The 25,209-nt window shown below is 36.2% G+C and overlaps 1 protein-coding gene and 1 pseudogene across 6 annotated transcripts in view; one reads left to right on the top strand and one right to left on the bottom strand.

Annotated features, from left to right (window-relative positions):
* The first annotated feature begins 5,111 nt into the window (after window positions 1–5,111).
* Window positions 5,112–25,209, top strand: part of TBC1D19 (TBC1 domain family member 19) — a 161,348-nt gene continuing 141,250 nt past the window's right edge. For 2 of the 5 annotated variants that reach the window (XM_082464564.1, XM_082464562.1), the window contains exon 1: window positions 5,115–5,350. Coding sequence is in view for 4 of the 5 variants with exons in the window: in XM_082464562.1 (XP_082320688.1) it covers window positions 5,252–5,350 (99 nt within the window). In the remaining variant the exon portion in view is untranslated. Of the gene's footprint in view, window positions 5,351–25,209 lie in introns of all 5 variants that reach the window. The other 3 variants (XM_082464561.1, XM_082464559.1, XM_082464560.1) reach the window with 3 other exon arrangements.
* Window positions 15,934–25,209, bottom strand: part of LOC309662122 (ras-related protein Rab-5A pseudogene) — a 226,389-nt pseudogene continuing 217,113 nt past the window's right edge. The window contains exon 3 of the transcript XR_014268394.1: window positions 15,934–23,212. The product of XR_014268394.1 is annotated as a ras-related protein Rab-5A pseudogene (transcript). The remainder of the gene's footprint in view (window positions 23,213–25,209) is intronic.

Genomic DNA, 25,209 nt, shown 5'->3' with positions numbered 1-25,209 from the left:
GAACAGTATGGAGGTTCCTTAAAAAACTAAAAATAGAACTACCATATGACCCAGCAATCCCACTACTGGGCATATACCCTGAGAAAACCATAATTCAAAAAGAGTCATGTACCACAATGTTCATTGCAGCTCTATTTACAATAGACAGGACATGGAAGCAACCTAAGTATCCGTCGACAGATGAATGGATAAAGAAGATGTGGCACATATATGCAATGGAATATTACTCAGCCATAAAAAGAAACAAAATTGAGCTATTTATAGTGAGGTGTATGGACCTAGAGTCTGTCATACAGAGTGAAGCAAGTCAGAAAGAGAAAAACAAATACCATATTCTAACACATATATATGGAATCTAAAAAAAAAAAAAAAAAAAAAAAAGGTCATGAAGAACCTAGGGGCAAGACAGGAATAAAGTTGCAGACCTACTAGAGAATGGACTTGAGGATATGGGGAGGGGGAAGGGTAAGCTGTGACAAAGTGAGAGAGTGGCATGGACATATATACACTACCAAACGTAAAATAGCATAGGGAGATCAACTTGGTGCTTTGTGACCACCTAGAGAGGTGGGATAGGGAGGGTGGGAGGGAGGGAGACGCAAGAGGGAAGACCTATGGGGACATATGTATATGTGTAACTGATTCACTTTGTTATAAAGCAGAAACTAACACACCATTGTAAAGCAATTATACTCCAATAAAGATGTTAAAAAAAGTCATTTATGCAGAAGCTGCTTTCTTCACATGTCACCAATTTTTGTCTTCTTTTTTTTTTTACAATAACATTTACAGATATTTTGCTCTTGCCACATAATCTTTTACTCATAGACCTTATTTTACAAGTGGGTCTTACTTGTTTTTAGCTTTTAAAATAGCATCATGATACTGAGAAATTGCTACATTGAGAAGTATTATAATTTAGATTCTGGGTCTTAAACTGCACACAATCAACTCTGTGTGAATGGTAAATGATCTGAATATTGCTTAACTTTAACGATTTAAATTTATTTGTAGTCTGACTGGCCCCAATATCAGTCAGGGAAGTTCATTTATAAGTGTTCATATCATAGTAAAATTTTGCACTGAAGTCACTTTGGACAATATAGCAGCATCAACAAGCAATTCTTCTTCATCTTTCTCCCAGGATTGAGAATAAATACTGAATTGCTTCTTGCCAGACTCTCTTGTAGCTAGAGGTGGTTTTGTGACAGAGCTTCAGGCAATAAGTAGCATGGAGTATTCTTCTTGGGGGCTTCTTGGAAAAAAATAGTTTTTCCTCAAAAAAGAGAGACATACACAGTCATTGAGAACTCTGATTTCCTCCCTCCCTGCCTTTGTAGGCATCAGTAGGAGAACATGTTACTTGGAACTGCAGTAGCCATCCTGAGACTGAAGCAGTAAGCTAGATGGTGAAAGCCAGCATGCTAAAGATGGCAAAATGGAAAAGAAGAGAAGAGCTCAGATTCTTGATGATGTTGTTGAGGCACTGAACCAAACTTGGGACACTCTTCCAGATTTGTTGTTAATAAGTATCCTATAATTTAAACCACTGTTACTTGGATTTTCTCCTGAGAGTTTTATAATTTACAAGGAGTCAACACAGTTCCTGAGATTGCTCACAGAGCCAGTAGCCCAATCTTCCCGTTTCACACACAGTTGCCTGGGACCAGAGGAAGAAAAAAAAATGGGGAGTAGAGGATAGCGCGGTCTGATTCTCAGCCTGGACTCAGAAATGAGGTATGGCCACCTTGTAAAGAGAGGTGGCAAACAGAATCAAAGGGGCTTTTTTCATGGGGGCTTTGGTGACCCTTGGGATTTAAGTACCTCTGGTGTTTTGCAGCTTTGAGATCACCAAGAAGCAGCACCCTGGACTGTGGCTTGGGGGCATCAGACATCACCCAAGCAAGCAGTGGAGGTAACGAGCAGAATTTTTCTTAAGCACACCTGTGTCGTTTCTTAACAACTCTCAGGAGTGACAGGAAGAGACCTTGAAGAGGAGCCTGAGGTCTTGTGCTAGCGTGTGGGGCTACATATCCATGACAGGTAGTTGATATCTCTATGAGCTCATTTGTTCCCAAAGACAGTGAGATCTGTGACATTCGTGATACACACAACACACATAATAATTGTTATTTAAGTCAACTCCTGCCGACATACAATTCAATCCATTCTGCAGACACAACATGCTAAAAGCAGTCTCCTTCTAAAACAACAGCTGAAAATCATTTTCATTGTAGATTGTAGAGTTTATGCAAGACACACTCATGTGAATAAAGTAAGGACATGTTCTGTCATACCCTGAAGCATGCCTTATTTTTGCGTTAGGCTAGCAGGGTGTTTTTGATGTGGTCCACACCCTTGCCTCTGTGAGGTTACTGGTCAGTGATTTTAAATGCATCCCCTCACCCACAGTGAAATCTGACACTACACTGTATGTAAAATAAATCAAAGCAGCGCAGGTCTGAGAAAGTCAAGCTTGGGTACAGGGCCTTATACATGTTGGCCCAGAGTACCTCTGCTCTGAATTTGAGGCAATTTCAAGGAGACTTCTCTCTGCATCTAGTTTGCTGTTGTTTATACAGTTTTAACCATTCGGATTATTTGGACCCCTTTTGCTATCATTTGTTAGTCTGGGTCATGGTTCACTCTAACATGTCAGAAATAGAGTGTTTTCCCAATCCTCAACCACACTAGGTAAAGTAAGAATTTCCAAGGCAAAGTTCTCCCTTGAGGGATAAATATGGGAATCTGCACCTTCAATGACTTTATAAAGTAATAAAATGTCCAGATACACAGGTGGGAGGGGCCTGTCTACCATTCCAGCTCTTTATGTGCTGGCCTCACCATCCCTTTGGGTCTGAGAAGTCCTTGAGAGAAGGGACCATTTCTTACTTGTATTCCTTGCCATTCCTAGCACAGAGCAGGTGTTCTGAAAAGTTTGGCTAAATCGAATTGAAAAAAAAAGAGAACCGAGGGCATTCTAGAATTGAATTATATTCCAATACACCCGCTTCTATGTATGTGAGAAACACTTTTTTAATGTTAGAATTAAATTTTGTTTTTGCTTGGGCATGCCTTCAGAATCAAATCTGAACTTCTTAATTGCTGCTTTAAGACTGAAAATTGTTTTCTCCTTAAAAGAAAAGTTTTTAAAGCCTCTATCTGTGCAAAGAATTGTGCTGGGTACTTTCACATGTTTTGCTACATTTCTTTAGGTACTTTCTATTCCCTTGTCAATTGAACTGAGCAATGTTTTTGCCAAATTATCTCAATTTTAATATTTACTGATTTTTAATACTAGGTACACTATCCCCTCAGGTGGGTGTTTTATCCTCTTGTTACAGATGAGAAAGCTGAAACTCTGATGACGGAAGGGACTCATGCAGTTCCAAGGGTACAGAGTAGGAGGGAAGCTAGACCGTCTTCCGACTCTAGGCACCATGCCTCTTCTTTGGCTCCACGGTTTCATTTCTTCCCCTTCCATGCTTTATGACTCTTCTTAACCTAACATCCTTATCTCTTTAGTTATTAATCACTTCACCCTTTTCAATCTCAAAAGAACTTTCTCCACAGTTTTCTTTTTTTGTTCATAGTGATGTTTGTGCTGGAGATTCCTGAATGGGTGGGGTGTTGGGGTGGAAGGACTGTAGAGAGTTGAAGAGATGTACTCATCTACGAGTTTGAGAAATTCTGAGTTGTGGGAGAATGTTTTGTAGAGTCTGTCATTAATTGCCTTAAGTACTTCTTTTTTTCCTTGCCTGCCTCATTCCAAAGATGTTTTAATAAACAAACCTGACCAAACGGGTTATTTGGAATTTGTATTTACCATCACAATATTCTGAACAGTTGTGTTGTAAAGGCCAGGGTATTGTGCATAGATGCCAGAGGTCCTTTCCCTTTGAATTGTTATTGTTTACCCGGTTTAGTCCTTTGCTATTCAGAATATAGTCCTTGGGCCACCAGGGTCACCATCTCCTGGGAGCTTGCCAGAAATGCAGATTAGCAGGTCCCACCAGAGGCCTATTGAATCAAAAGGTCTCTCTTGATGCCTAAGCACATTAAAATTTAATGCAGTTAGACTAGTTTTTACAGCAATCTTGGTCTGTTTCCTTGGAATCTACATCTCTGCTTAAAATATATGCACACACACATTTGAAATTAATTCTTGATTATTTTGGCGAGGTTATTCTAATACATATATTATTCCATAGGCCTTATATTAGCTGGCTTTTGGAATGCCATTCAACTAATTAAATCAGCTACTTCTAGTTCTCTTAAAAAATTTTGCTATGTTACTTTGATGTCAAGAACCATGTTTTATTTACCTTTGTGTCCACACTGCTTCTTGTATGTAAATGCTCAGTAAGTTGAAAGCTGAATGAATTTTGAATTGATTTTTGATTGAACGAATGAGTGCATGGAAGAAGAGAAATCTAGATGGCACATTCCTTAAGGCTGGGACAATGTCTTAGCTATCCTGGAATTGCCAATGCTTCACAGAAAACCTATCAATAAATGCTTCTTGGTTAAGTTGTAGCTGTTAGATAAGGAGATGCTGTCTATTTATTCCTGGCATAAGATCGCAGAAAATAGAAAGAGAACGGGGAAAAAATGGAGCGCTTAGTACAGTGCTAGAACCCCTCACAATCGTTACCTCAGCTAATCATCAGAGCATCTTGTCAACTGGGTATTATTTTACTGAGGCGGAAACTGAGTTCTGAAATTTAAGCACCTCGCCCAAGTTCACACAGCTAGCATCAGAGCCTCATAATTTTTGGAAGTCATTTGCCATGTTGTGTGCACTGCCCTGTTTCTGTAGAGATTGGAAGGTTATTATTTTCCTTTATAATATTTTCCTATTATTTTTCTTTATAATAAAACACAAAATACACAACTTTCTGATTTCCCCTGGTGCATCAGAGGCGCTGTGGCTCTAGAGGAAAGAGCTCCTCTGCTTGCCTTTCAACAACAGACCAAGCAGGAACAATGGAATGAAAAGCTACTCCCCTCCCCCCACCCCGCAGGTCGTTTTCTGCCAGCGGAACGCAGGTGCTGGAGCCTTCAGGCGTGGGGGGGACCAGAGAGGAACGGACACACGGCACGGCAGTTGCCTGGTAACGCCCGCTGGAGGAGTCCCTGCGTAATAAGTTCCCCGAGAAGTGTCACTGGCCCTGAGTGGGACCTCGTACGTAGCCGGTTCTCTCCCCGCTAGCGGCCTGCCCCTGCTGCTTGGCGGGCTAGGACCGGGGAAATGTTGCAGGAGGAGTCGGATCTCGCTCTCATTATTGCCCAGATAGTCCAAAAGCTCAAGGGCTCCAATTTGTACGCTCAGTTGGAACGGCAGGCCTGGGTAAGTGAGGCTGAGTGGGAAGGGATGGAGACCAGCGGGGCCGTGGCGGTGCTTCGGCTCCTTCTGCACCCCGCTGACCTAAGCCGAAGCCCGCCTCGGGTCTCTCCAGCTCCGCTCCTGGGGAGGGAAAAACCTCCCTTCCAGGTGTAAGCTCCACTTGCTCAGCCTCGGGCGTGGAGGTAATAGATTTTTTTTTTTTTTAAAGAAAGGTGGGTCACATCACGCCTTTCTTCAGGCCAGAGAACCGCTGAGGCTATTCATTCATATTGTAGTCCTTTACAGGGTCTAATTTTTTAAGCTGCTGGAGTCAGTGGAGGTAGGTTGGACTATACCTTCCTTCACTTTTTCCACCCTGTAGGTGGGTTTGAGCCCCCAGGTACATTTTGGCTTTCGCGTCTATTTAACACCTTTTTGCGCTCTACCCTCCCTGCAATGATTGCCCGTCTAACCATCCACTGGGCGCTTATCGAGTATTTTCTAATACGCTAAGTTCTTTGGATGCAGAGATTGATCAGGAGATCTTTGCCTTTTTTTGGTGAATGTGATAAATGGAATCATACAGTATTTAAAATTTTGTGCCTGCTTTCTGTCATTTTGCATAATGCTTTTGAAACTCAATCGTGTTGTTGGTATTTCAGTAGTTCTGTTCCTTTTTATTGTTGAGTAATATTTCATTGTTTGGATGTACTACGATTTGTTTATCCATTCATTGGTTGCTGGGCATTTTTGGTTATAGAGTTAGGGGTTGTTTCTGTTTATAGAGATTATGAGTAAAGCCGATACATGCTTTCTGGTATAGGTTTTTTGCTTTGTTTTGTTTTTTAGTTTTCTTTTCTCTTGGATAAATATCTAGGAGTGGAATTGCTGAGTTGTATGGTAAGTGTATGTCTATAAGAATCTGCTAAACTTTTCCAAAGTGGCTGTATTATTTTGCATTTCCACCAGCAGTTATGAGGATTGTTCTGCATCCTTGCTAGTGCTTGATGTCAGTGTTTAATTAATTAATTTTTATTTATAATTACACTCCTCTAGTAGGAGCATAATGATATCCCATTGTGGCTTTAACTGCATTTGCCAAATGACTAAAGATATTGAGCATCTTATCAAATGTTTATATCTCCTTTGGTGAAGTAGTCTGTTCAAATCTTTTGCCTATTAAAAAAAATTGTGTTTGTTCTCATATTGTTGAATTGTAAGGATTCTTTATATATGGCATAAGTCCCTTATCGGATATGCAGCTTGCAAATATTTTCTCCCAGTCTGTGGTTTATCTTTTCGTTTTCTTAACTGGGTCTTTCAAAGAGCAGAAATTTAGAATTTTGAAGACATACATTTTTATCAATTTCTTTCATGATTTGTGCTTTTTGTGCCCTACCTAAGAATCTTTGCCTCCCCCAAGGTCTCAAAAAGTTTCTCCACAGTATGGAGGTTCCTTAAAAAACTAAAAATAGAACTACCATATGACCCAGCAGTCCCACTACTGGGCATATACCATGAGAAAACCATAATTCAAAAAGAGTCATGTACCACAATGTTCATTGCAGCTCTATTTACAATAGCCAGGACATGGAAGCAACCTAAGTGTCCATCAATAGATGAATGGATAAAGAAGATGTGGCACATATATACAATGGAATATTACTCAGCCATAAAAGAAACGAAATTGAGTTATTTGTAGTGAGGTGGATGGACCTAGAGTCTGTCATACAGAGTGAAGTAAGTCAGAAAGAGAAAAACAAATACCGTATGCTCACACATATATATGGAAACTAAGAAAAAAAAAAAAAAAGGTCATGAAGAATCTAGGGGCAAGACAGGAATAAAGACACAGACCTACTAGAGAATGGACTTGAGGATATGGGGAGGGGGAAGGGTAAGCTGTGACAAAGTGAGAGAGTGGCATGGACATATATGCACTACCAAACGTAAAATAGCTAGCTAGTGGGAAGCAGCCGCATAGCACAGGGAGATCAACCTGGTGCTTTGTGACCACCTAGAGGGATGGGATAGGGAGGGTGGGAGGGAGACGCAAGAGGGAAGAGATATGGTAACATGTATATGTATAACTGATTCACTTTGTTATAAAGCAGAAACTAACACACCATTGTAAAGCAATTATACTCCAATAAAAATGTAAAAAAAAAAAAAGGTATCATGTCAGGAGGGAAAACCAGAAAACAATAAATTCCATATGTTTAAAAAAAAAAAGAAAAAAAAGTTTCTCCTATGTTTTGTTCTAGAAGTTTTATTAGTTTTAGCTTGGACATTAGATCTAGAATCCATTTTAAGTCAATTTTTGTATATGATGTAATGTAAAGCTTTTTGTTGTTGTTGTTTTTTGCATGTGTATGTCCAATACCATACCTATTTCTAGTACTTATTGGTTGACAAATCTATCCTTTCTCCACTAATTTTCTCGGCACCTTTGCTGAAAATTGATTTAGTATACACACACACAGACACACACACACAGACACACATACACGTGCACACGCGTGCGTGCACGAATATTTCTAACTCTCTATTCTGTTCCATTGATCTATTTGTCTATTATTATGCTAATACCACACTATTTTGATTTTTATAACTTTATAGTAAGTCTTGAAATCAGGTAATTAGTCGTCCAACTTTGCTTCTGTTTTTCAAAATTGTTTTGACTACTCTAGGTACTTTGCTTTGCCATATGAATTTTAGAATCATCTTGTAAATTACTACAAAAAACTTACTGGGATTTGTATTGGGGTTATGTTGAATGTAGAGATCAATTTGGGGAGACTTGACATCTTAACAATATTGAATTTTCTGGCCAATGAACATGCTTTGTGTCTCCATTTATTCGTATCTTCATTTTCTCTCATCAGTGTTTTATAGTTAAGTACACAGATATTGCACATATTTTATTAAGATTTTCCCCAAGTATTTCATGTTTTTTTGATACTATTAACATGCTGACTTTTTTTTCTTGTTTCAGTTTCCAATTACTTGTTGTTAGTATACAGAAATAAAATTGATATTTGTATATTTACCATGTATCCTGGGGACTTACTAAACTTACTTGTTAGATATAGTACCTTTTTTGTAGATTGCTTAGTATTTTCCAAGTATATGTGTCATTTGCGAATAAAGATGTTTTACTTCTTCCTTTCCAGTCAGTGTGCCTTTTAGTTCTTTTTCTTGCCTTGTTACAGTGGCTAGTGACTCCAGTGCAATGTTGTATAGATGCTTTTTGTTAGGTTGAAGAAGCTCTCTTCTAATTCCTGGTTTTCTGAGTGTTTTATTACTAATTGATGTTGAATTTTGTTAAATACTTTTCTTGTATCTGGAGAGATGCTCATGTGATTTTTTATATATGTTGATATGGTGAATAATACTAATTGGTTTTGAATGTTGAACCAATTTTGCATTCCTAAGATAAATTCTACTTGGCTACGATGCATTATCCTTCTTATATATTTCTTGATTCCATTTGCTAATACTTTGTTGAAGATTTTGTGAGTATTTTTATAAAGGATATTGGTTTATAGTTTTACTTTAACATCTTTGTCTAGATTTGATATCAGGTAATGCTGATCTCTTAAATTGAGTTGAGAAGTGTTCCCTTCTCTCCTGTTTTCTGGAAGAATTTGTATAGAATTGATATTATTTCCTCCTTAAATGTTTGGTAGAATTCCCAGTAACGTTATTGGGGCCTGGAGTTTTCTTTGCGGGAACATTCTTTAATAAAAATTTTAATTTTAAAAACATGTGCGAGGCCATTCAGGTTATCTTGTTGAATGTTCCACATGCCCTTGGAAAGCATGAGCATTCTGCTGTTACTGTACTATACATGTCAATTAGGTCAAGTATATTGACAATTTTGTTCAAGTGTTCTGTATCTTTACTGAGTATGGAGGCTTCAGTCAGTACAGTCAGCAGCCAAGCTAGGCTTGAGTTTTGTTATTACTGTCATTAGCTTCAGTGTACCACAAGCTTCAAATTCAGTGGGCTGCTGTAACTTTGTGCTTAGAAATAGTCCTGGGGTACTGGAGGGTTTTTCTCAGTGTCTGTATCCTCAGTTTTCATTTGTCTCCTTTGCCTGTGCCACAGAGGGAGGTCTCTCTCCATGCTCTGATCCCTTCCTCAGCAGTAGTCTGTTGTTTGTTACTCAGTCCTAAGCTCAGGGTAGATACAGGTGTTTTCTGTCCTCCTGGTCCTGTCTCAGTCCAGGTGCCTTGGGAGTGGGTCTTTGACAATGTTCCTTTCTCTTCTGCTTTTGGCAGCCAAACTTTGCCTTGTGGCAAATAATGGGTGAAAGAGAGATTCCTGCCTCTTGCTAGTTCTGGCTTACCTCTGCTATGTACTGGTACAGGATTTGGGGCCCATGAGAGTTTTCTTACGTTTCCATGAGGAAGACAGTTTTTGTATCTATCTCACCCCCAGAAGCAACAAATTATTGCCTCCCTCAGAGGTTTAAGGCCTCTTCCTCAAATGAGAGGAGAGTTTGGGCATGGTTGCATGCTTGTTTTGTAGTGATAGCCTATCCTTTCTTGCACACCTGTGCCACAGAAGGGGGCTCTCTGCAGTTCCTGCTCTGCCCTCAGTCCTGATGGAGACCTATGGAAAAGAGCATGCAAGTGAGTGTGAATTCCCCTTGGGTTTTGAGCTCCCAGTGTTTCTCAACTGACATGCTAGCCCACATCTAATCAATAACAGTTAACAATTTTAGCTGAATTCTTCTTTCTTGCTTGTACGGTAGCCTCCTTTTCCTCCTGTGCTTTGCCAAATATGAAATAGTTTGGAGTCCCATCTGTCTTTAGAGGAGCTTGTTACTCTTTGGAATTTAGTTCACTTGATCGTCTTAAAACTTCAGTTTTATGGTGAGTTCAAAAGTTATGATTTTGTAGATTATAACACTTTTTCTCATTGTTAGGGTGGGAGTGATGTTTCTTATTCTGGCTGTCCACATCCTATGCATTAGCAGAAGTCCAATAGTAAGTGCTGAAGGATTGAATCTATGTCAGTGAGAAAGATTGGTCTGTAATTTTCCTTTCTTGTAATGTCTTTGACAAGTTTTATATCAAGGTTATACTGGCCTGATAAAATGGTAGGGAAGTGTTCCCCCTTTTTTCTTTTCTATTTGATATAAAAATGTTATGAGACTGTGTTATTTCTTTCTTAAATGTTTGGAAGAATTCTCCATTGAAGCCTGTGTCTCAGATTTTCTTTTGAGAAGGTTTTTTATTTTGTTGTGTTTTGTTTTTAATTAGTGGACTTTATTTTTTAGAATGGTTTAAGGCTTACAGAAAAATTGAGCAGAAGGTACAGAGTTCCCATACATCCTCTTTCCTTATATACTGTTTCCCTTATTATTAGCATCTTGCATTAGTGTGGTACATTTGTTACTATTGGTGGACCAATCGATATTGATACATTATTATTAAAGTCCACAGTTTTCATCAGGGTTCACTGTTTGTGTTACACAGGTCTATGGGTTTTGACAAATGTATAATACCATGTACCTACTATTCCATTATCTTACAGAATAGTTTTACAGTCCTAAAAAAATCCCCTGTGCTCCACCTACACATCCCTCCCTCCTTCCAAGCCCCTGGCAACCACTTGGTTTTTTACTGTCTCTATAGTTTTCCCTTTGAGAATGTCCTATAGTTGTAATCGTAACAGTATGTAGCTTCTTCAAATTGACTTCTTTCGCTTGGCAATGTCCATTATGTTACTGTATGTCTTTTTGTTTCTTGATAGCTTTTTTTTTTTCTGAATAATATTATATTGTGGGGATGTATCAGTTTGTTTATACATTCACTATCTGTTGAAGGACATCTTGGTTGCTTCCAAGATTGGCAGTTATGAATAAAACTGGTATAAACATTCCTGGGTAGATTTTTGTGTTGACATAAGTTTTCAACTAATTTGGGTAAATACCAAGAAGCACGATTTCTGGCTGGTATGGTAAAAATTTGGTAGAAACTGACAACTTGTCTTCCATTGTGGCTATACCATTTTTGCATTCCCGCCAGCACTGATTGAGAGTTCCTGTTGCTCTACATTCTCACCAGCATTTGGTATTATCAGTGTTTTAGATTTTGGCCATTCTAATAGGTGTGTTGTGATATCTCACTGTTGTTTTAATTTGCAATTCCCTAGTGACATATGATATTGAATATCTTTTCATATGTTTATTTGCCATCTGTATGTCTTCTTTGGTGAGGTGTCCCTTCAGGTCTTTTGCCCATTTTTAATTGGGTGTTCTTATTGTTGAGTTTTAAGAGTCTGTTTTATGTTTTGGGTACAAGTCCTTTATCAGATATGTGCTTTGCAAATATCTTCTCCCAATTTGTGGCCAGTCTTTTCATTCTCCTGGCAGTATCTTTCTCAGAGAAGTTTTTAATTTTAATGAAGTCCAACTTATCAATTTTTTTCTTTTATGGATCATGCTTTTGGTGTTATGTCTAAGAATTAATCACCAAACCCAAGGTCACTTAGATTTTATCCTATGTTATCTTTTAGAAGTGTTATGGATCTGGGTTTTACATTTATGATCCTTTTTTTTTTTTTTTTGCATGTGGATGTCCAGTTGCTCTAGTACAATTTGTTGAAAAGACTGTCTTTGCTCCATTGAATTGCCTTTGCTCTTTTGTCAAAGATCAGTTGACTATATTTGTGTTGGTATTTCTGAGTCTCTATTCTATTCCATTGATCAACTTGTCTGTTTTTTTAACATTACCACATTGTCTTGATTTTGGTAGCTTTATAATAAGTTGAAGTTGTCAGTCCTCCAGTTTTGTTCTGCTTCAGCATTGTGTTGGAAAGATTTTAAAGAACAGATTCAATTTTTAATAGATATAGGAGTATTCAGATTTTCTATTCCTTCTATTGTCAGCTTTGATAAATTGTGTTTTTCAAAGAATTTGTTCATTTAAATGATATAAATAATTGGCTTAAAGTTGTCTATAATAAATTTTTATTTCTTTTTAATGTCTGAAAAGTCTGTCACAGTTTCGGATTATGAAAATTTGTGTGCATGTGTGTCTTTGAACAGTTTTGCTAGGTGTTTATCTATTTAATTGATCTCATCAAAGAACCAGTGTTGGGTTTGAAATTTTCTCTTAATTTTGGATCACATCTTTATTATTAATTTTCTCCTATTTTCTTTGGGATTGATTTGCTGTTCTATTTTTAGTTTCTTGAGATGGAAACTTAGATCATGGATTTCAAGACTTTTTTCTTTTCTAAAATATGCATTAAGGCTATGATTTTTCCCCTAAGCACTACTTTAACTGCATTCCACAGTTTTAACGAGTTATATTTTTACTATCCTTTTGTATAAAACATTTCCTAATTTTTTTTGTCATTTAAAAAATTTGGCCCAAGGGGTATCCTGAAGTATATTGCTTAATTTCCAAGCAATTAATATTTTCTTTTTTTTTTGTACTTTTTTCGAAGTATAGTTGCTGTACAATATTATATGTTATAGGTGTACAATATAGTGATTCACAATTTTTAAAAGTTGTACTCCACTTATAGTTATTATAAAATATTGACTATATTCACCATGCGGTACAATATATCCTTGTAGCTTATTTTATACCTAATAGCTTGTACCTCTTAATCCCCTACTCCTATATTGCCCCCTCTTCCCTCTCCCCACTGGTAACGACTAGTTTGTTCTCTATATCTGTGACTATGCTTCTTTTATGTTTACTCACTAGTTTAAAAAATTTTTAGATTCCACATATAAGTAATATCATATAGCGTTTGTCTTTCTGTATGACCTATTTCACTTAGCATAATGACCTCCAAGTCCATCCATGTTGCTGCAAATGGCAAAATTTTGTTCTTTTTTATGGCTGAGTAGTATTCCATTGCATGCACACACACATATATATATATATATATATATATATATATGTGTGTGTGTGTGTGTGTGTGTGTGTGTGTATGTATATATATATACACACACACACATATATATATATAATCTCCCATCTTCTTTATCCATTCATCTAATGATGAACACTTAGGTGGCTTCCATATCTTGGCAATTGTAAATAATGCTGCTATGAACATTGAGGTGCATGTATCTTTTTGAATTAGTGTTTTTGGTTTTTTTGGATATGTACCCAGGAGTTGAATTGCTGGATCATATGGTAGTTCTATTTTTAGTTTTTTGAGAAACTGCCATACTGTTTTCCATAGTGGCTGTACCAATTTACATTCCCACTAACAGTGTAGGAGGGTTCCCTTTTCTCCACAACCTCGCCAACATTTGTTACTTGTGTTCTTCTTCATGATAACTATTCTGACAGGTATGAAGTTTCGATGTGCATTTCCCTGATGGTTAACAGTGTTGAGCATCTTTTCATGTGCCTTTTGGCTATCTGCATTTCCTCTTTCAAAAAATGTCTATTCAGTTCTTCTGCCCATTTTTTAATCAGGTAGTGTTTTTTTATATTGAGTTTTATGAGCTGTTTATATATGTTGCATATTAATCCCTTATGAGACATATCATTTGCAAGTATTTTCTCCCATTCAGTAGGTTGTCTTTTTGCTTTGTCAGTGGTTTTCTTTGCTGTGCCAAAGCTTTTAATTAGACCACATTTGTTTATTTGCTTTTATTTCCTATGCTTTAGGAGATGGATCCAAAAAATTATTGCTGTGATTTATGTCAAAGAGTGTTCTGCTTATATTTTTCTCTAGGAGTTTTATAGTATCTGGTCTTACATTTAGGTCTTTAATTCATTTTGAGTTTAGTTTTGTATATGGTGTTAGAGAATGTTCAAATTTGTTTTTTTACATGTAGCTCTCCAGGTTTCCCAGTACCACTTATTGAAGAGACTGTTTTTTCTCTGTTGTATATTCTTGCCTCCTTTGTTGCAGGTTAATTGACCTTAAGTGTGTGGGTTTATTTTTGGGCTCTCTATCATGTTGCATTGATATATGTGTCTGTTTTTGTGCCAGTACCATACTGTTTTGATTACTGTAGCTTTGTACTATGAAGTCAGGGAGCATGATTCCTCAGCTCTGTTCTTTTTCTCAAGATTTTCTTGGCGTTTTGGGGTCTTTTGTATTTCCATACAAATTTTAAAATTATTTGTTCCAGTTCTGTGAAAAATGCCATTGGTATGTTGATAGGGATTGCACTGAATCTGTAGATTGCCTTGGGTAGTATGGTTATTTTGACAATATTGATTCTTCCAATTCAAGAACACGGTGTATCTTTCCATCTGTTTGTGTTGTCTTCAGTTTCTTTCATCAGTGTCTAGCAGTTTTCTGAGTATAGGTCTTTTACTTTCTTAAGTAGGTTTATTCCGATATATTTTATTGGTTTTGATGTGATGGTAAATGGGATTGTTTCCTTAATTTCTCTTTCTGATTGTTTGTTGTTAGTGTACAGAAATGCAATAGATTTCTGTATATTAATTTTGTATCCTTCAACTTTATTCTATTCATTGATGAGCTCTTGTTTTCTGGTGGCATCTTTAGGATTTTCTATGTATAGTATCATGTCAATGTTATTGATTTCCAGCTTAATGTCAGTGTTGTCAGAGAACATTCTCTGACTGATTAAATATTTTAAAATTTGTTGAGGCTTGCTTTACAATCTAGTATGTAATCAATTTTGCTGCATGTTCCACGTGCACTTGTAAATAACGTGTATCCGTCACTGTTGGGTCAGGTAGGCTATATATGTCACTGAAGTCCAGGTGTCAGTTATGCTGTTCAGCTTTTCTATAATCTTATTGAATTTTTTTCTGTTTGTTACCAGCTATTCAAAGAAATATGTTTAAATCTCCCATCATGCTTGTATATTTGTCTATTTCTTTTAATTCTCTAAATTTTTAAATTTTTTAAATTTTAAGGCTATTTCATTGGTTGTATATAGCTTTATATTGTGATAGCTTCCTGGTGGATTAACCCCTTAATCTTTATGAAATGTCCTTCTTTATCTCTAATAAGGTTCTCGCCTTAAAGTCTGTTTTGTCCAATGTTAGTATAGCCACAACAGCTTTTTTTGGTTAGTGGTTGCATGGCATGAGTTTTTCCATACTTTTATTTTCACCCTTTCTGCATCAGTATCCTTGTATAGTTGTTTTTTAAATCCAGGCTGACAAACCTTTTTATTTTATTATTTAGTATATTTACATTTAATGAATTTACTGATATATTTGGTTTTATATTTCTGGTCTTAATATTTGGTTTTTTAATTTGATACATTTGCTTCACATTCTGCTTTCTCTCTTTTCTTGTATTCTTTTGGATTATTCACATTTTATTCAAATATTTTTGTTGTTCTATTTTTGTCTCCATTAATGTGATAGTTACACATTATTTTACTGTTATTTATGTAGCTACCCTAGAGGCTACAGCATTTATTCTTGATTAATTGTAGTCTTGAATAAACTAATTTTATTTTTTTACTATTTCCCTGTAATGTAATGCTAGAACTTAGAACACTTTACTTATTTACACCTCTTTTCCCTTGTGTTATTTTTGTTGTGCATTTTATTTTAAATTCCACAAGACATTGCTATTATTCTTCTGTAGCATAAGTATTTAGTCAATATTTGCTGGGGGATTTTTTTGGGTTTTTTTTGTTTTGCATTTTAGTATTTTTAATGGTATTGCCAGAATCAGTGCATTCATTATGTGATTTTTCAGAAAGGAGTTGAAATCCTCTGACCTTGATTCTGATCGTTTCTGATTTGTAGCTGAACTGCCTGAATGGGAAAGTTAAGACTATCTTAAGAAAGAAAAAAAGTAATATTTACTCATTTTTAACCAATTTTTATCCTTTTTGTTTCTCATTATTCCCTCCTACTTTTCTATATTTACACTGGGATTATTTTTCTTCTGCTATAACAACTCTTTTTAGTATTTGTTTCAGTGCAAGTTTCCGGATGACAAGCTCCTCAGTTTTACTTGTCTGATGATATCTTTATTTCATCTTTATTTTTGAAGGATTTTTTTTTTTCTGTGCATAAATTTCAAAGTTGTCAGTAATTTTTTTGTCAGCCTGTTGAGACATTTCATTGCCTTCTGGCCTCTTTGTTTTCTGTTGTGAAGTCAGCCATCAGGCTTTTTGTTATCCACTGAATGTATGTCCCTCACCCTCACCCTGGCTGTTTTAACATTTTCTGTCTTCGATTTTCAGCAGTCTTGTTAAGATGTGCCTTGCTGTGTTATTATTGTTGTTTGCATTATTATTATTATTATAATCATTTAATTTATTCTGGTTTGAGTTTGTGGGTCTTCTTAAATCTGGGGTTGATATCTTTCTCCAGTTTTGAAAAATTCTTGGTCATTATCTGTTTGAATATTTGTTCTGCCACATTTTTCTCTCCTTTCTTTCTGAGACTCCAATTTGTACATCAATTAGATTTTTCACTGAGTCTTACTTATCTCTAGTACTCTTTTTCTTTACTTTACATATTTTTTTTCCTCTGTGCTTCAGTTTGGACATTTTCTTTTGACCTTCTTTCAATTCACCAATCCTGTTTTATGCTATTTTATATCTCTTGGTAAATCCATCTAATGAATTCTTATTTACATTTAGTGTATTTTTCAATTCTAAAATCTCCAAATGGTTCTCTTTTATTGATTCCAGTTCTCAGGTAAAATTACCTGCTTTTCATCTACTTTGTCCAGTTTTTCTCTTTTATAAAAATATAACTCAATTGTTTTAAAGTCCTTGTCAGTTAACACCAAACTCTGGATCATATGTGGATCTCTGTCTATGGCATTATTTTCTCTTATCTTTTATTCATCTGATTTTGTCTGCTGGCATGCCTAGTAACTTTTATTTGTTGCCAGACATTGTGTCCAAAAAACTGTAATGCCTCCTTTCTTGAGGGTTCAGTCTCCCCTCCACTGGGCAGATAGTCTTGTGACTGATTCCCTTAATCCAGTTAGGGAGTGTGCTGGGTTGAGGCTGAGTTTTACTTTCAGGCTCAATTTTCCTCTGGTTCTTTCCTGGCTCTCACAAGTTTTCAGCTAAGAATTTGATATACTCTAAGGGTCCTTTCCCCTTTGGGTCCCAGACTCTAACCTTTTTCTTGTCAGACTGCTAAGAAACTTTTTCCCAGGTTTCATGCTTAGGTTTGTAACCTTCTACCCCACAGAATTCTAGTATTCAAAAAATTTCTTGAGAAAACTGGCCATGTGCTTAAGATCTCCAAGTCTATGCCACACCTCTGCTTATTTCTCTGTCCAGCCTTGGTAGCCCTCCACCAGGCTTTGTACTGGGTTTGTCCTGATTCTCAGCCTTCTGTTCATGCTCAGAGTAATGATCCCAGGGAAAATGTTGCTACAGAAGCCAGTTAGTCTCTCAAGATTTTTTCTCTTTCTGTTTCTCTAGTTCTTGTTCTCTCAACAACTCTTTTCTGTCTTCAGATAGTTGGATTTTTGTTTGTTTGTTTGGCTCTACTAGTTGTTCTACATAGGGATGCTGATCGGCCACCAGCTCCTACGTACAACTTGGAAACATAAAGCCTATTTTGTGAGGATTAAACAAGATAATATGCCAGGCACATAGTAAGTACTCAATAAATAGAAGTCTGAGTTAAAAGTCCAAATGAAATATCACTCCTTTTTTAAAAACCCCTCAATGCTTTTCATTGCCCTTGGAAAAATGTACAGAGTCCTTGATTAGGCCTGCAAAGCTTGGTGGCACTGTTCTTCACGCTCTACTCTTCAGCCATAACTGTCTAAGCTTTATAGATTTTCCATAACCTTCCAGTTTAGTTTAGGTACTTCTTCTTTTGTGATCCATAGTACCTGGAACTTTATTTTTTGTAGTATTTAAACATCTGCCTTCCCCGCTAAAATCTGTTTCATGAAGGCAAAAAAAGACTGCGTGTCTCTTGTCCTGCTGTTTTTTACACCTAGCATAATGACTGGCCTGAGAAGGGTGCTCAACATGTCTTTATTAAATGGAAAAAATCCCAATTCTTCTTTTTTACTGTTCATTCTAACAGTATATATTAAGTACCTACTATGTGCCAGATACTTTACTAAGTGATAAAAGAATACGAAAAGCATCTTTACCTTAAGGAATTCAAAGTCTGCTGTGGCACTCTGCTTTTCTTTAAAAATGTTTTTCCTTTAAATATTTCTTTTTATTCTAATTTGGGATCTAATAAGTCAATAGCTGTTTCTCAATTTTGTAAGAAAGCCTGAAGTTTCAGAAAATAAGCAGTAATGACAAAACTTTTTTCGAAGATTTTTGTATTTCACAATTGCAAATAAGAGATTCATGACCTATATAAATTATAACTTCATTTGGAGATTACTGCCCTGAAGACATATTCTTGTTCCTTTCTGTTTTGAACTCCACTTCTATTAATTCAATGTGATTCTTTATTTTGATTATTCAACAAATATTTATTGAGTATTTACTATGTGTCAGGCACAATTCTAGGCCCAGGGGATAAAACAATGAATAAGATAAAGTTCTGCCCTCATGGCAAGATGATAGTATTACAAATAAATACAGGTCCACAATCCCTTATCCAAAACCCGGGGGCAGATATGTTTTGGAATTCACATTTTTGAAATTTTAGAAAGGTAATTCATGCATATTTGTATGTTATTTAATATCCTTACCATTGTCTTACAGCACCTTGTAATTATACACATTAATATTAATGTAGTAAAATGTATGAATTTTTACACTAAGTGTGATAAATAAGGACTATAAATAGTCTCATGTCTATTCAGGTCAGATCAGATTTTGCTACCAAATGAGTTCAAGTCAGGACAGATTTTTGCCACTAATTCAGTTATGAAAAAACTTTGGTTTTCAAAGCTTCTCAGGTTTTGGAATTTCCAGTAAAGGATTATGTATCTATGTAACATCAGGCAGTTAATTGCCTTGAGGTAATAAAAAGTAGAGCAAGGAGGAAAGATAAAGGAGGGTAAGGAGATGGTTACATGGGAAACTCAAAAACACGTATTTGGCTGATTCTTAAGATAAAATAAGAGATCTATAACATTATAGATTCATACTTTAAAAGAATATAATTATAAATCCTTTAAAAGTAATGTAATATAGTCTTGGGCTTGAAAAAATATGTGATAACAATTTTGCCTTAGTTTATATCCAATAGCTCAGACATTTAATAGAAATCTGTTAACTCTTAAAAGGCAACTTTATAATCAGCTTTGATAATATACATTTAAACAACTGGCTGTTAATTTGTTACATGCCTTTAAAAATGTAATCAGGAGGGCATTTTCCTGCCACGAGCATTTTCTGTACTGCCTTCATTTTGTCTGAGTATATCCAGAAAGTGCTACAGCAGTGTTGGCCCAACTTAATTAGAAAAATAAAAATCACACAGAATACTTCAAAGACAAATATAAATGATTTTCAGATTTTTCCCTTGTCACTAGTGCTTCTTTTTTAGTATTAAACATTGACTTTATTTTAATGTATCCTTTTATATATTGAAGTTTAATTATTTAAGATCTTGGTATAATAACATGGAATTTTGTGTTTCTAGAAAAAGCTTATGGTTTTTGATTTCTGAGTTTTCCTAAATTATGAAGTCAACCTACATCTTAAAATTGAATTTGTTCACTCATCCTCTAGACATTAGAGTGATAGCCTAATTCCAAATTTGATCTCTAGCACCAGATCAACATTGTTATTTTGTATCATACATTATTTGTGCTTAAAATGGATGTTGTGTAAAACCTCAAATGTTATTTCCATTCCATTAAGTGCTTAATAAGTCTTGTTGCTCAGATTGTTATTATAAATAATAGAATTGTGAAAGGAAGGAATCTGAAAGAAGATAAGCTTTGGAGAGAGAAGGAATAATATAACTGATAGGATGTTGTCATGAGTCTAGGACCCCATAGCATCTTAATGCTGGTGTCCCTTACTAAAAAACTTATGAAATCGTATCTCAAATATCATTTGTTTATTATTCATTGTTATTAGAAATATGTACCATGTATAGAGAATTAAGAGATCGTAGAAATGAGAGTAGAAACTGACATTTATTTATTATTTATTTTAGGGAAATGAAAATTAAATAGATTTAATTAAATAGATTTTAATTAAATACATTTTCTGTAAGGCATGGATGGATAGAACATATATAAAGTCCTGTGCCATGATTAGAGCTTACTATCTTCTGTCTTTTTTTTCTCTCTAGGGTGGGATTGGTATATATTAGAGGAAGTTCCATACTGAACTACTGCATCTGTTATATAAATTAACAATTCAGTGACTCTGATTGTGTTTGATGTGAGCCAGGGAGTGGTATCATCCTTACCAATATCTACCTTGGCTACTGTCATGTCCTTTCATCTTGGAAAGTAAGACAGTGAAGAAATGAATTATGGTATACAGGATTTCAAAATAAGGAACCTCTTGTCTCCACAGAATTTAGGTACTTGAGGGATTAGATAACTATTAAAATGTGGATCTGCTTTGTGTAAGTAAGTACATCTCTTCATGTTTTATTTCAGTACTGAGTTGCTTAGAGAAGGTCATGTAGGGTTCTTGAATTAGGTAAGGCCAAGTCGAAGTGAGAGGGAAAAGTACAATATATTATGAAAGGAGGCTAAGAAGTAAAGATGTAGAGTAAGGGGCATAAGACAGTCAGTGCTGGCAAAGAAGGGGGTCAGCTTGGGGACATCAGCAAAAGAAAACCAGTGAAGGATCCATCCTTAGGTGAGAGAAACCAGAGCAGAGTTCGAATTATACAGTACAGATTCAGTATTAAGGCATGGTCAGCTTGCACAGAGCCAAAATTTCCAATTTGAAACTAAAACTCATTCTTGGCTACAATGCACGTCCACTGGAACTACTGGACTTACAGAAACAAATCTGGTTTACAGTTTTAGAAAGAACCAAAAGTATTAGGAAGAAAAGGGGGTACCCAATTCAACATGTTTTAATTGAGCCTCTTTTCTGTGGTGGTGATGGGCTCTTGAGAAAAATTCGACGAAGTACAAAACAGTTATGTTAATGATAAGAATGTTTGCGTTTGATGTGGGAAAGGACACTATTTCCTTTTTTTTTTTTTCTTCTCCCTTAGCTCTTCGTTTACCTCACTAAATACGTTTTGAGTTCCACAAGAGTGAGGGAGGACTATGTGTTGGTTTTCTTTTTATACTGAGGAACTGGCATGTAGGACGTGTTCAGTTAATTATTGAAATAAGAATGCAAATGAATAGGCATATACTAGGGTATAGCTATACTAAAAGGAGACCCCTGGGATTGGAGAAGGCTTGGATGGCACTCAAGGTGGGAAGATGGTAGTGAATTCCCAATGTAGGAACAGTGAGAAGGCTAAGCAGAAAGTTTCTGTTGTAGGGCACTTCTAGAGAGATGAGATTATATAAATTGGGTGGGACAAGATTTTTAGAGGTTTGTAGATGACAGAATGGGTTTGTCTTTATTTTATAGGGAGTGAAGTGGTCATTGAGGTATTTTGAGGAGGGTGAAGACATAAAGATGGCTTTTTGGGACACTAGTCAGGCACTGGTGAGCAGGATAGATAGGAATGCAGAGTGTTCCCCCTTGATCCTCCACTTTATTTCTTCCTACGTTCTATTGGAACTTTGACTATTCTACAAACTGATGGTGCACAAGAACATTCCCATGCCTCTGCTCAGTCTGTCCTCTCAACCTCTACGCCTTTGCTCCCCTTTTCCAGTTTCTTTAGTTAGAGTTAATTGTTTCTTTCTCTATGGATGATACCTCTGTTGTAACATATTTTCTTATAGCTATCTTCCTTTTTGGACTAAAAATTCCAAATACAAGGACAATGTCTTATTCATCGTGTTCCCCATGGTTTTGTTTTATGCACTTTTATTTGTAACCTTTTTTCCCTCCTATTTGGTTTTGTTGTTGTTGTTGTTTTTTGCTGTGCCGCGCAGCTTGTGGGATCTTAGTTCCCCAACAAGGAGTTGAACCTGGGCCACAGCAGTGAAAGCGCCAAGTCCTAACCCCTGGACCACCAGGGAATTCCCGTTCCATGGGGTTTTGCAGGTGTAGGCCTAAGGAATCTTTAGTGTAATGCATTCATTGAAAACATGTTTATGAAGTACTTACTATGTGATAAGTATTGTTTGGGTATAGAGATGAAAGACAAGTCCTCTAGAAACCTATAGTCCAGTGCAGTGGTTCTCAAAGTATGGTCTGTGGACCCCTGGTGGTCCCTAAGACCCTTTCAGGTCAAAACTATATTGTAAAATACAAAGGCCTTTTTAAAAAAAATTCACTGCGCTGACATTTGCACTGATGGTACAAAAGCAATGGTGATGGGTTTAAATCAGGGAACTAGTACCAAACTGTACTAGTAGTCATTGTATTCTTCACTGATATACATTCACAGTTAAAAAAAAAAAAAGTTTAATTTGTGTGTACTTGATCAAACAGTAAACAATTATTTTATTAAATCTCATTTCTTGAATGCACATTTTTTAAATATCCTGTTTGAGGAAATGGAAATTATGCATAAGGCACTACTGCTGTATATTGAAATAAGATGATTATCTAGAGGAAAACCACTCTAGTGATTAACTAATTAACTGAGGTACAAGCTGAACTGCTTTTTTTTTTTTTTTTTAAATGAAACATCTTTACTTGTAAGAGTAAACTACTGACAAACTGTTATTCAGACTTGGATATTTGGAAGATATTTTCTTTAAAAATGAGCAAAGTGAGCCTATCACTTCAAGGAAAACTGTTATGTGTTGCCAGTGATAAAATCTAAGCTTTAAATAAAAATCAGATTCTGGAAAACTTGCATTATCACTGTGACTTTGATGGCTACTTAATACTTAAAGCCTTTTCTGATGATATTGATGGTGATATTAACAAATGCTACTTTTTCTTTTAATAACTCACTTTTTTTTTTAATTAATTAATTTATTTTTGACTGTGTTGGGTCTTCGTTTCTGTGCGAGGGCTTTCTTTAGTTGCGGCGAGCGGGGGCCACTCTTCATCGCAGTGCGCGGGCCTTTCACTGTTGCGGCCTCTAGTTGCGGAGCACAGGCTCCAGACGCGCAGGCTCAGTAGTTGTGGCTCAGGGGCCTAGTTGCTCTGTGGCATGTGGGATCTTCCCAGACCAGGGCTCGAACCCGTGTCCCCTGCATTGGCAGGCAAATTCTCAACCACTGCGCCACCAGGGAAGCCTGGCAAATGCTACTTTTTGATATTGTTTAATGAAATGTGTCCACTGCATCACTTAGTATATTTGAAATGATCAGTACATAATGTTACAAAAGCATGTGTAGGTAGAAGATTGATTCAAAGTGCAAGGCAGATTGCTACATGTTTTTCTAATAAAGTATGAAAAGTTTATTGATGTTCAGATTCCACATTGCAACTAATCTTTAGGAAACTACTACCTGTCAAATTTAGTGTACTATCAAAGGAGATCATCCACAGTATCTGAAAAGGATATTAAAATATCCTTCCCTTTTCCAGTTGCATATCTGTGTGACACTGACTTTCATATACATCAATCAAGAGAGCATAGTGCTGTAGATGAAGTATCACAGCAGATTGAAGACTCCAGTTGTCTTTTACTATCCAAACATCAAAGACATTTGCAAAAATGTAAAACAGTGCCTCTTTCTCACTAATTTTTGTTTCTGAAAATACAGTTCTTTTAAATAAAAATATTTAGGTTAATATACAAAGGATTTACATTGTTATTTTAAGATGAATTGACAAATTTTTTTTTTGTGTGGCTGTGCAGGCTCTTTGTTGTGGTGCGTGGGCTTCTCTAGTTGCAGCGCATGGGCTTAGTTGTGGTATGTGGGATCTTAGTTCCCTGACCAGGGATTGAACCCAGACCCCCTACATTAGTAGTGCAGAGTCTTAACTACTGGACCACCAGGGAAGTCCCAACAAATATTTGTATTGTGGTAAAATAAACATAAAATTTAGATTTTAACCATTTTTAACTGTACGGTTCAGTGGCATTAAGTACATTCACATTATTGTGCAACCATTATCACCATCCATCTCCAGAACTTTTTCATCATCCCAAACTGAAACTCTGTACCCGTTAAACACTAACTTCCCATTCCTTCCTCCTCACAGTCCCTGGCTATTACCATTTTACTTTCTGTCTCTATGAATTTGACTATTCTAGATAGCTCATATAAATGGAATCGTACAGTATTTGTCTTTTTCTGACTGGCTTATTTTGCTTAGCATAATGTCCTCAAGGTTTACCAATGTTGTAGATGTGTCAGAATTGTCTTTCTTTTTTAAGGCTGAATAGTATTCCATTATATATACAACATTTTCTTTATCCATCCAATTATCTGTGGACACTTGGGTTGTGTCCACATTTTAACTATTATGAATAATGCTGCTTTGAGCATGAGTGTACAAATATCTATTCAAGTCCCTGCTTTCAGTTCTTTTGAGTATATATGTAGGTTTGGAATTGTTGGACCATATGGAAATTCAATTTTTAATTTTTTGAGGAACTTCCATACTAATAAAAAAATAGGTTTAATTTTTCTGTATTAATTTCTAATACTGTAAATATCAGTAGATCTAATCCACATAAACAAGAGTAATCTTGGATCCTCAGTAATTTTTTTGTTTTAGCAACTTTATCGGAGTATAATTGCTTTACATTGTTGTGTTAGTTGCTGCTGTATAACAAAGTGAATCAACTATATGTATATATGTATCCCCATATCCCCTCCCTCTTGCATCTCCCCCTCACCCTCCCTATCCCACCCCTCTAGGTGGTCACAAAGCACCGAGCTGATCTCCCTGTGCTATGAGGCTGCTTCCCACAAGCTATCTATTTTACATTTGGTAGTGTATATATGTCAATGCCACTCTCTCACTTCGTCTCAGCTTACCCTTCCCCCTT

The sequence above is a fragment of the Balaenoptera physalus genome (genome assembly GCF_965194825.1).
Source record: "Balaenoptera physalus genome assembly, chromosome: 5".
Lineage (NCBI taxonomy): Eukaryota > Metazoa > Chordata > Mammalia > Artiodactyla > Balaenopteridae > Balaenoptera > Balaenoptera physalus.
Note: the sequence above shows the minus strand (reverse complement) of the source record. Positions and strands in the feature narration are given on the sequence as shown.